The following is an 11,852-nucleotide window of genomic DNA, read 5'->3' as shown; positions in this document are numbered from 1 at the left end:
ACCTACCTGCCTGCAGGGCTGCCTGGTTAGGGCCAGTGTTTATTGCCTGGGTGAGTCCACCCCCTGCCAGTCCCGAACTCCGCCCAACTCCACCAGCCGCTCCAGTTCCCTTAGGGATGAGGGCGGGGCAGGGGTGAAAGAGGACAAGGGCAGAGGGACTCGGGAATGGGGAGGGCTGTCAGGAGGCCCCAGGTGAGGGGCATGTCCCTAGGGCAGTCACCGGCCCTGAGCTCAGCTGGCGTGAAGGAGAATGTCCACCTCCCTTGTGCTGACTTGGAGCAGCCTTGTGCCCACACAGGCACCCGGGCCTCCAGGGCTCAGAGGAGGGCCAGGACCTGAGGCCGGAGGGCGTAGAGCTGGCCTGAAGTCTTAAGGTCTGAGACCACAGGCCTCCAGCAGGTGCAGCTCAGGGGACCGTCTCCTGGCCTTGCAGCCCCAATCACAGCAACCCCCGGGCCCCAGAAGGGTCCAGCCTTGCCTAATTAGCTGGCTTCCCTCCCTGCTGTCCACAGGCCTTGTGGTGGGTGGCAGGGTGAGGGCCCCCCCAGGAGGGCCCCAGTGCCTGGCGGGTGAGTAATTCTATTTACCTTTCCTCAGAGGCCTCCTGTCCCCTCATTTGCCCCAATTAGTCCGGCTCTGCCTGAGCGGCTCCAGCCCACGTGGCCCAGGCGGGGCCTGTGGGCACCCCTTCCCCCAGGGTCCAGCGGCACCTCCCAGCAGCTCCTCAGAGCAGGGGCACCTGGCTGGCTCCTTCCCCAGCCCATGCACACACCTCAGCAGGTCTCACAGCACCTACCGTAGGGACCACCCGGAGGACTGACCACAGGCCCCTCATGGGCTTCCACCCTGGACTTGTCTCCACCCCCGCTGTGTGGTCCCTGGGCCCTTAGATTCAGGGTGTGCCCCAGACAATGGGAGACCCCACCCTCAAGCACCTCTTGTGTCCAACATGCAGGAGGCAGCTCTCTCCTGGTGCTCCCTGGCTGGCAAGCAGGGCACCCACCCACCATGCAGTGGCAGGAGGACTGGCGTAGGCTGGACCTCTCTGTGTCGCGCTCCGCGGGTCCTGTGCAGAGTTTGGGCAACTTGCACTGCTTCGTCACCTGGACCCGAGGCAATGTTCAGGCCCATTTCTTCCTGCTTCAGTCTGCTACGTGGCCTGCAAATTGCCCGAGGGGGCTGGAGCTGAGATGAAGCGGAGGCCAGGAGGCTTATAGGAAGGGCGGGCTGGTGAGCCAGGTACCAGTGTCCTCACAGCCTCCAGGGAGGAGACACCCTCTGGGTAAATCCAGTGCTGATGGGGTGGGTTGGGGGACTGTGATGCCTCATGCTCCCTTAGCCACTGTGCCCCTCACATCTCTGCTGGTGAATGGTGACCCTCTGGTGGCCAAAGCGTCCAGGGGGATGCCCGCCAGAACCAGGATGGGAAGGTGGCCAGGGCCTGCTCAGATGGGCACAGGCTGGCTGCCTTCGGGATCCTCTGGGGTTCCAGTGCCAACTCTCTGTGAACTGGGACAGCAGGGGTCTTTCAACGACGCGCACTGGCACTGACCACCCACTGCTGTTCCATCCCCACTGCTTCGGCCCAGCATTTCCAGCTCTGCTTTCCAGGACATGCGTGGTGACCACTTGAGCTCTTTATTGTTGGAGGACATCTCCACGCATGTAGCACGTGCCAACATACATGGGGACACTGGTGAGCAGTTCACAGCACAGCCCCCACCCCCGCCCTGGGTTCCTCAGCTCGCCCCTGCACCAGGGACAGGGCAGGTGCAGGGAGAGGAGGCCCCATCTCGCGGACTGCCACACTGGGGGTAGGGGATAGGCGGGGGCTGCTGTTGGCTCCCCTGCCCCCAGCCTCAGCTGGGCGTCCAGTTCTGGGTTGTCCAGCGATGCCCTCTAGGTGCCTGAGTTCAGCCCTAGCTGGGGTCCCAGCGGGGTTGAGAAGGGGCTCTCAGCCAACCTAGGGAGGTCACCAGCCAAGGGGATCTCCGCAGATGTGTCCTGGCTGCCACCACCCCTCCCAGACTGCAGCTTCTTGCCAGGAAGGCCTCGGCCAGGCGCAGATGGGGCCTTGTGGTTGCTGGTGCCCCGCTCCTCCTGCAGCTCTTTGCCCAGGCGCCAGCGGTGCCAATGCCGCCGAAGTTCCGACTGCACCTGGGGCGGGGGGTGGGGCAGGCCAGTCCCGGGGTCTGCCTGTCCTCTCCGCCCCACCGGGACCTGCTGTGGGCCCCGTCGGAGATGCCCAGTCTCCACTTTGAGGGGTGCAGAGTGACACAAGCTCCCTGCTGGGCACAGCTATGCCACCCAGCATCGCCATGGAAAGCACAGTCTGCAGACACCTGGGGACCCCCGCTGTGGACACCCTGGCGATGGGGCTGAGGCCAACCTGTCTTGGGGGCCTGACAGCCAGCGCCATGGCAACTGTACCCAGTAAGAGCACGTGGAGGGAAAGGCTTGGGCCACATGTGTTCAACCCCTGGGCAGGGGTGGGGCTGGCATCCCTGTGCCACTCTCTGCCCCTGACCCTGACGGCCAGGGCTGATGGTCTCAGACGCCCCCACTCCCACCTACCTCCTTGTTGAGGAAGCAGTAGAGGACGGCCACCAGCAGGCCCTGGAGAGAGAGAGTGGTCAGGGGTGCCATGCTGCGCCCCGGGTGGGGGAGCCGCGGGCGGGCAGGCACCTGGAAGGAGCTGAGGAAGAGGTCGAAGAAGAGCTTGGCGAAGCGCAGGGTGCCCTGGGCGTGCTCATCCGTCACAAAGGCGAAGACCACTTCGTGGACACCCAGCAGGGGGATGAGGGTCAGTGTGGACTTGGCCAGCCTACAGAGGCAGAGCCTGAGTCACCCACCACCCTCGCCCTCGGCCCGCACCATCCACGTGGAGCTTGGAGTCCCCACCCCCAGCTGCCCTCTGGCCCTGAGGGTCTCCAGATCCCGAGGCGCCGGCCCGCCGTGGCACCCACCGGAACTTGTAGTCTGTGTGGTGCATCTGCCGCGCCCGCAGCTTGGCCACGAGCAGGTGAACAATGCGGACGAAGATGAAGAAGTTGATCTATGTGAGAAGGGCACGAGTCAGGGGCACCCCGAGCCCCAGGGGACAGCTCTGTGCCCTTGGAAGGCCCCACCTGACCCTCCTGCAGGTGAGTCTGGAAGCCAGATAGGCCCTGAGCCACAGAGCCCTGGGGCTGGTGGGCACCCAGCCAGGGAGGAGCAGCCTGGCTCAGTGCCTAGGGTGCTGGCCAGTGTCCTGGTGTCCTGTCTGGGTGCCGGCTCCCTCCTGGCCCTCCCAGGCAGGATGCTGCTGTCTCCTGGGGCAGCCTCAGGACGCCAAGGGAGGAGGGCCCTGGCATGCGGTCCTTGCTCTTCCTTTCCTCACCAGGATGGCCAGGAAGACGGGGAACCGCAGGATCCACCAGAAGCCCATGTTGTCATTGCGGGTCCAGCACCTGCAAGGCCGGGCCACTCACAAACCGGGGCACAGCCCCCAGCCCCTCAGCCCTCAGCACCCCTGTCCCGATCTTGCCAGTATCTAATTCAGGCCTCAGGAAAGGAAGGGAGAAGGTCACGAATGACCACCCTCCCCAGGCACCCTCGGCCCCTCCCTGCCTCGGGCCAGAGCTCCACACCCCAGCCCCCCGGCCCCTTCCCCGGGCCGTCCGGCCGCTCATACTCACTGGACGTTCTCGAACAGACACCTGACCACTGCCCAGGGGATGATGAACAGCATGGGGGCACCTGTGGGGGGCAGCAGCTGTGGTCTCAAGGCTTGGCCAGCCTGCCCCGACCCCTTCCCGTGCCGGCCCACTCACCCCAGCCGATGCCCAGGTAGAGGCTGAAGAAACTCCTCTCAGGGAGGGTGGCCAGGCCCAGCAGGTTGTGCAGGTACAGGCCCTCCACCAGCAGCCAGCAGTAGTTGGCCACGACGCCATATTGCATGAACACCGCGGCCACACGGCAGCCGGCCATCGCCTGGCACAGGTGCAGTGTGAGCGCGGCCACGTGGCCACCTGCCTGGCTGCCCGCCCACCCGCCTGTGTGGGGCCGCCGACGGGGGCTCACTCCATCACTGAGCCAGGTGCTGACACTGAGGTCGTCGCCAATCTTCTGGCTGTAGCGGGTCCTGAGCAGCCCATCGATGACCAGCACGGAACTGGCCTTCAGCACGAAGGACACAAACAGGTTCGCATGGATGGCGTTGCGGGTGCAGTGCAGCTTGCTGTGGGGACAGCCAGTCAGCGACCACCCTCCTCCCTGCCCTCTGTGGCTGCCCTGGGCACTGGCAGGATCCTACCTGATGCCCCCCAGGATGGCCAAGGCGAGGAGCAGGGCCCCCAGGGACAGGCTGTAGCCCACCGTGTACATCACCTGGAAGCTGCTGTACATCTTAGCCACCTCCTTCTGCGAGTTACAGTGGCCTGTGAGGGCCGGGCGGGGACCCCCGTGCCCATTCCCATCCAGCCCCACCGCGCCCGCCTGCCGCCGGCTGACCTGGACCTCAAGCTCCTCGCCGTCTATCTGGCACTGAGAGGCGTCACGCCAAGGCTGCCCCCGGGGTCCGCGCACCCACTGACCATTGGGCCCGCATCTCTTGAACACGAAGCGGTGTTGCACTGCGGGTGTTGGGGGAGGCTGGGGTCAGCCCCACCCCTGGGCCCGCCCCTCCCACAGTTCCTTCCCTCTATGGGTACCTTTGTGGTGCCAAGGCAGGTACCAGGGGCAGGAGATGTTGGCCGTGGTATTGGCGGGGGTGTCTGGCCAGCAGGAATACTTGTCGAAGGTTCTGTTACAGACCAGCTCTGCAGGGCAGGGTGGGAGAAGGGGCTCCCTCAGCAGGCCTCTTACCTCTCTCTGGAAGCCTGAGCTCGGCTGTCACCTCCCCCAGGACATGACCTGGGCTGCTTCCTCCCCCACCTGACCTCCACCTCCCCCATCTGACCTCCACCTTCCTCACCTGACCATCCATCTCCCCTGGGCCAGCCTCCCCTAGCACTCCCACCCCATCCCTGAGTTCCAGCTCTGCAGGACACCTTCCCTCGGAGAACCCCCATCTCAGTTGTCCCCCAAACCCACACTGGGGTCCCCCATTCTCCGTGACTTTCTTGCAGTACCTCCCTCTCTGGGGGTTGAACCCCAATGCCATTTTCATCCATCCCAGGTGCACTGCCAAACCTGTGGCTGCCACATCCGCTCCCCTCTGCCCAGTGGAGGCTGCCTCCCTCGTCTGAACCATGGCACTGCCTCCCAGGTAAGTCCTCCAGCCCTAGCCTCGCCCTGCACCCCAAGTGTCCAGGCCATGATATGCACTCTCCACCCAAGCCCTCCCAGGCCTGTGTCCTCTGCTGACCCTCTGGGTCCCACCTCCCACGCCCTGGCACTGTCTGCCCACTGAACACTCCATGGGGCTATAGGCGGTATTACGCGTCTGGGCCTGGGGGCACGCAGCAATTCCACTGTTCTGTTATTTCCTGGCTCTGCAGCCTTAGGCAAGTCCCCAGCTCTGTGGCTCAGCTACCTGGTTACCTCACCTGCCCATGGTGGTGGGGCCTGAGGAGTGACAGGGCCCCTTGGTGGGGTCCTCAAGGGCTGCATAAGCACCCAGGAACCTTCCCATGAAGACAGCTCAGGAAATGCTGAGGCCAGGCACAGGCTGAAAGGCTCTGGGTGGGGGCTCACCCGTGGGAGGGGGCAGCAGGCTCAGGTTGTGGTGACACTGGTCACCGTAGAGCTTCCACTTCTCAAACAGGACGTCCATCACCTGAGCGGAGGGGGCCTGTGGCTGGGGGACACATGCACAAGCAACCATACAGACAGGCAGGCAGACAGACAGACAGATAGGCAGACAGGCAGATGGACGGACAGACAGACAGATAGGCAGACAGGCAGATGGACGGACAGACAGACAGACAGATAGGCAGACAGGCAGATGGACGGACAGACAGACAGACAGATAGGCAGACAGGCAGATGGACGGACAGACAGGCAGACAGATAGGCAGACAGGCAGATGGACGGACACACAGGCAGACAGATACGCAGACAGGCAGATGGACGGACAGACAGGCAGACAGATACGCAGACAGGCAGATGGACGGACAGACAGATAGGCAGACAGGCAGATGGACGGACAGACAGGCAGGCAGACAGATAGGCAGACAGGCAGATGGACAGACAGGCAGATGGACGGACAGACAGACAGGCAGGCAGGCAGACAGGCAGGCAGAGAAATAGGCAGACAGGCAGACAGACAGACAAATAGGCAGACAGGCAGACAGGCAGACAGACGGACAGATAGGCAGACAGGCAGGCAGGCAGACAGATAGGCAGATAGATGGACAGGCAGGCAGACGGACAGATAGGCAGACAGGCAGGCAGGCAGACAGATAGGCAGACAGATAGATGGACAGGCAGGCAGACGGACAGCCAGGCAGGCAGGCAGACAGAGAACCATCAGTGTGCAGTCCTCAGGAGGGCCCCTGGGTGCTGAGGGTGCTGTGAGTCCTCACCTGGCAGGCCAGCAGCAGCAGCAACAGTAGCAGGGGTCGACGTGGCTGACAGGGGGGCATGCCTCTGGGCAGCTAGCTGCCTCCCACATCTGGCAGGGGCTGCACGGCTGGGGCAATGCAGTCCTGGTGGGTGTGCGCGCTCCTCCGAGGGCAGCTGAGTGGCAGAGCAGCAGAGCCTGGGGAGCCCTGGCCAGTGGGGGGGCCCTCCCCTTAAGCTGCCCCTCTGAGCCTCAGAGTCCTACGGATAAAGAGGGAGCTGGGGCCTGGGCATGGTGGCTCACGCCAGAACTTTAGGAGGTCAAGGCAGGCAGATCACAAGGTCAGGAGATCGAGACCATCCTGGCTAATATAGTTGAAACCACATCTCTACTAAAAATAAAAAAATTAGCCGGGCATGGTAGTGGGCGCCTGTAGTCCCAGTTACTCGGGAGTCTGAGGCAGGAGAATGGCGTGAACCCGGGAGGCGGAGCTTGTAATGAGCCAAGAAGGAGCCACTGCACTCCAGCCTGGCAGACAGAGTGAGAATCTGTCTCAAAAAAAAAAAAAAAAAAAGAGGGAGCTGGGAGGGAGAAGACCCCAGCAGGAGTCACTCCTTGCCAGTAGGAAGTGGAGCTGGCTTTCCTGCCACCCAGCGCTGGCTGGCTGGCAGCTCTGAGGGTCCCAGAGCCCCTTGTCTCAGTGCTGTTGGCAGCCACCCTCATGCCAGGTGACCCAATGCTCTTGGCAGGGGACCAGCCTCCCCAGATGCTGACCTCCTCCCTCAGTTGACAGCCCCCCGTCGGTTCCGGTCCTCACCATCCTCCTCACCTATTCTTAGCCCCTGGGAAAGTTGGCTTGCCAGGCTGACCTGAGTCAACGTGCCGAGCTTGAGGGTGGCGGTGCCCAGACCTTCCATCACTTGGCCCCAGTGCCACGGTGAGCAAAGTGGCTGGGCTGGCTTGCAGCTGTGCCAGGCCAAGTGTGTGGGACCCACACTCAGGGATCTGTGTCACATGCATGCCCCTGCCCAGCACTGTGGTGCCTAGGTGCCCCATGGGTGCCATGCAAGGCTCGGTTGGGCTTCCTGGGTCCCATGGGACACTACAGGCTGGCTGCACATTCCTTTGAGATTAGCACTGCCAGCGCCGGCTCGGAGGAGGAGCTGGCCTAGGGTGGGGGCACAGGGTTGGGAGGACAGCCCCTGTGGTGTCTGCCAAGGCTGCGGGAGTCACAGCACCTGGTCCCAGACCAGAGCCAGCATCTGAGCTGGGAGTTCGGGGCGGGAACAGCTCCACAGATCGGCCTTTCATTGCTGCAGAGCCTAGTTTCTGCACCAACTGAATTCTGTAGGAGAAGCAGGGAGGGTCTTCCCGTGGGGCCCGTGTGCAAGTGCCGGGGCCCGCGAGTGGCTGGCTGTGAGCCCCCAGGCTGCGATGAGCTCTTCTTTGGGGCACCCTCAAACAGAATAAGAGGTGTGGATGGAGGGCCGACCAGCTGGAGGGCAGTGCCAGGAAGAAGCCGGGGAGAGGGGTGAGGAGAAGGGCGAAGGCTGTAGCTGGAGCGGAGGATTTCCGGGCAGGGCTGGACAGCTGGCTGCCATGGGACAGCCTGGATTTTAGCCTCCTCCAGGCAGCTGCTGGGTGAGCCTGCGTGGGGCCAGCACCACTTGGGGCTCCTCCTGCTAACAGGGCCTGAGATGTACCAAGCAGGGTGACAGCTGAATGACAGGGACAGGCACCTGCGTCACAGCCTGCTAAGGGGCTCCCAACCGCAGCCCTTGGGCCCTGGGCTCAGGTAGGGGCCGATGGGAGGCAGGACCCGTGCATCGCTGATCCCCAGTCCCTGAGCCAGGTGAGCAGCCATGCAGGCTTAGCGCTGGGGCGAAGGACCCATGGAGTAGGGAGGGGGCTCTCCCTGGTGGAGAAAGCAGCAGGCGGGTGAGGGAGGAGGAGCAGTTTTGGCGTCCCCAGCTCTGGGGTCACCCAAGGGGCCTTATTTTTCCTGATTCTGATCAAACAGCCCCATCTGCTGCCACTGCCCTGGGCGGCTCTGGCCACTGAGCTGGGCTGGGTGAGGAGCAGCAGGAGCCACCTCTCCCCGCTGTGTGCACCCCCAACCCCGAGGGGCCCTGGAGGAGGGGCACTGCTAGGTGGGCAGGCTCAGGGGTGCAGGGGAGGCCTGGGGCTCTGGGCAGGGGATGGGGAGAGAGACAAAGGGCAGCTGGAGCAGGGTGGATGGTGGAGATGCAGGCAGGGGCCAAGGAGGAAGGACACTGGCTGATAAGCTGTTCCCTGCCTGGGGGCCCTGCAGTGGGGGTTGGGGGCATACGTGCTCATCCTGGGGAGAGGACAGCCCAGCCAGGAGCTCCCTGGGCAAAATGACAGCCCCATAGAGCCCAGCGTGGCCAAGCCTGGCTCTGCCCCATCTCTGCCAGAGAAACAGGAGCCATTCAATGACTGCCATGTTGACCCCAGAGCCACTGAGAGCACCCCCAAGCCAGTGCGAGAGGAGATGGCGCCTCCACACACAAGGTCCTCGAGTGCCGGGGCCCCACCTTCCAGCCGTGCATGCAGCCTGGAGACCCCAGCGAGCTGAGGTAGGGGCGGGCTGCCCAGTCCCCCAGGCCTTTCTTTGAAGCAGTCAGGGCCCAGGAGTGGGGAGGAAGAGGGAGTGGGGCTCTCTGTGTCCCCCCAACCTCAACAGAAGGTTGGGAAAGTGGGGCTGGGGATCCTGGAGGATTGCCCCAACAGCTCAGTATCCACAGGCCACAGGTGGGCTCCCCATCAGGGCACCCCTAGTCCTGGATCCCTAGGGGTCAGGGCCTCTGAATACAAGAGGTGGGGTGAGGGGTAATTCTCCACTGGGTCTCTGATAGTGAGGCAGGAGGTGTAGAAGTGTGAGGGTCCTCCGTTCCCTGCGGGCGGTGGGTCCCATGTGGGTAGGAAGACTCCAGCCCCTCATCCCAGCAGGGGTGGGTGGAGCCGGGGGGATGGGCCAATTTCCAGCTGAGCACCCAGGAGACAGCCCGGCCTGGAGAGCAGGGCTGAGACCGCTGTAGTCCTGGGACCAGGATGATGATTTAACTTCCCAAATGGGGACCCTGCCCTGTCACTGAGGGGAAGAAGGGAGGCTCCTCTGATGATCTCACCCAGCTCTCTCCCCTGACAGGAGACACTGACAACCCCGGGCCCCCGTCAGCCCGGGATCAATATCTGTTGACTGAAGAAGTGGACAGAAACTCCCAGCTGCGGAGATGCCACTCGGGGCTCCCCATGGCCGCAGTGCCCCTTATTACCCTGCTGGCGACGCTGCTGGTAGGTGGGACGACCCACCAGAGACCCCACCCTCGGCCTTCACAGTCCAGGTGACCAAGCTCCTTCTCAGGCCTTGGAGTGAGCTAAGAATTAGGGGGGGGGGTTCCCGAGGTGCCCAATGCGGGGGTTCCCGAGGTGCCCAATGCGGGGGAGTTCCCGAGGTGCCCAATGCGGGGGGGTTCCCGAGGTGCCCAATGCGGGGGGTTCCCGAGGTGCCCTGCCCGCCTTTCCTAGCCCCTCCACCGCACACCACCCCCTTCCTCCCTCCCACAGCCGTCTGCTGGGCCCCACCAGCCACCACCAGGCCTTGGGGCCACCTGAGCTCCACTGCCCCAGCCCCTTTGCAGGGCTGGCACCCCCTGTCCTGTCCCATGTCCGCCCTGGCAGAACACGTGACTCTTGGGTGCTCATGGCTCCCTCAGGCTCCACCAGTTCTCACTGGGGGTGGATGAGGGACTCGCAGACCTGGAGCTGGGCCCCCAGGATGGGTGGAGCGGCCACTGGTTCAGGAAGGCAGCGGGGCTCCCAGGGCGTCCGAAAGGGGCCTCTCAGACGCTTTGAGGAGCTCCCGCATGGGAGCCGGGATGTTTTTGTGAAACCAGAGAAGGCAGCGGAAGGTCAGGGCACCAGGGCGGGATCAGGGGCCACAGGCTGTTGACAAAGCCCTGAGCCCTCACCCCGTGGGGGCGGGGAAGGCCTGTGTGCCGACCTGGGTGCGCCCCGACCCCCCAACCCTCATGCCCCCAATAGCAAGGGCAGAAAGCAGCCCTGGCCGGTCCTTGGAGGATGCGGGCGCCGAGAGGGCTGGGTCGGTCGGTTCGGAGTCGGCATAAGCCCGGTGGCCGAGTCGGGCCGGTGGCGGGGGCGCCCGAGAGGCCGGAGCCGGGCAGGGCAGTGACCCGATTGCTGGGGTCAAAGTCGCCAGTGTGGGCCGCGGCAGAGGAGCGGCCAGGTGGGGCGCAGACACCCCTCACCCCTTCCCGGGCCGCGTCGGTGCCACCGGGCAGTCCTGGGGGCAGGAGCCCGCCGAGGGGAGCGAGAGCTGGTGAGACCCCGCGCCTCGGGGGCGCGTCCGCGGCGCTTTGTGCGCTCCCAGGGCGGCGGGCCCGGGGCCCAGAGCGGGGAGTGTGGCCGCCGCAGGGCGCCAGGCAGCCAGCGACATCCCTGCCCCCAGCCGCGCCCCCCACCCGGGACCAGAGAACGGGGGAGAGGCTGAGACCCCTGGACCTGCCCGACGGTGCGAGACCGGGTGGTGTCCGAGCCGGGGTTGGGAACGGGGGTGTCCGACGGGACCGAGGACCGCACCAGCCCAGGCCCCGGAGGCCGCCCGGCCGGCTCCCTCCTCCCCGCGCCCCCCAGCCCCGCCGCGCCAGCCCCGCAGTCTCTGCCCCCACTGGCTCGGCTCCCGAACGTCCCCTCGGGGCCGCGGCCCAGGTGCTCACCGCGCGGCGCTGCTGGGGGCTCGGTTCGGCTCCCCGCCGTCCTTCGGGCGCGCTCGGGTCGGGCGCCGGTGACCGCTCGTCTGCGCGGCGCTGCCGGATCGGGGTCGGTGCAAACTTTCCGGCTACGACGCAGGGCTAGGGCGGCGGCGGAGGGCGGGCGCGGGGGCGGCCCCGCGGGGGTGGGAGCGACAGCCGAGGGTCCCCGCCCGCCCTCCGCGCAGCCTCCCGGCGAGCTTCGGTCCTGCCCACCCTGCGCCGGGAGCCCCAGCGAGCGCCTGGTACCCGCGGAGCGGACCCCGCCCCTGGCCATCCGCAGACCCCGCGCCCTGAATTCCACCCCGTGGACCCGCGCCCCACAGACCTTTGCCCCACGGGTCCTGGTTCCGCAGACCCCAATCCTGCAGACCCTGGACCCCGCGGACCCTGGCCCGGCAGGTGGTGGTCGCGATGGGTCCCGGCTCCCGGCGGGGACACCCTGGGACGTGGAGGGGCGCGGCGGGGCGTGGGGGCTGTGGCTCAGCGACCCTTCCTCTCGCTCCCTCCGCGTCCCTGGGCGCCCCCTCGCCCGCTTTCTCTCGTGGCCCCAGGTTCTCACCGCTTCTTTCCTACCGC

The 11,852-nt window shown here is 65.3% G+C and overlaps 1 protein-coding gene across 2 annotated transcripts; it reads right to left on the bottom strand.

The window, feature by feature from the left end:
- Window positions 1-1,403: 1,403 nt before the first annotated feature.
- GCGR (glucagon receptor) lies at window positions 1,404-11,408 on the bottom strand. Of its 2 annotated transcripts, XM_008013266.3 has the most exons (14): window positions 11,241-11,408; window positions 6,506-6,743; window positions 5,677-5,779; window positions 4,692-4,799; window positions 4,492-4,613; window positions 4,295-4,401; window positions 4,063-4,219; window positions 3,813-3,972; window positions 3,678-3,738; window positions 3,380-3,449; window positions 2,967-3,055; window positions 2,686-2,824; window positions 2,575-2,616; window positions 1,404-2,157 (listed from the first exon to the last, which is right to left on the bottom strand). In XM_008013266.3, the coding sequence occupies exons 2-14, from the start codon at window positions 6,563-6,565 to the stop codon at window positions 1,900-1,902; spliced, it is 1,476 nt and encodes a 491-aa protein (XP_008011457.1). In that variant the 5' UTR covers window positions 6,566-6,743; window positions 11,241-11,408; the 3' UTR covers window positions 1,404-1,899. The 2 variants fall into 2 exon arrangements, with proteins under 2 accessions (XP_008011457.1, XP_072861592.1); XM_073005491.1 differs by lacking the exon at window positions 11,241-11,408 and having other exon boundaries at window positions 6,506-11,220.
- Window positions 11,409-11,852: the final 444 nt, after the last annotated feature.

This window comes from Chlorocebus sabaeus, chromosome 16 (genome assembly GCF_047675955.1).
Source record: "Chlorocebus sabaeus isolate Y175 chromosome 16, mChlSab1.0.hap1, whole genome shotgun sequence".
In the NCBI taxonomy this organism is placed as follows: domain Eukaryota; kingdom Metazoa; phylum Chordata; class Mammalia; order Primates; family Cercopithecidae; genus Chlorocebus; species Chlorocebus sabaeus.
Note: the sequence above shows the minus strand (reverse complement) of the source record. Positions and strands in the feature narration are given on the sequence as shown.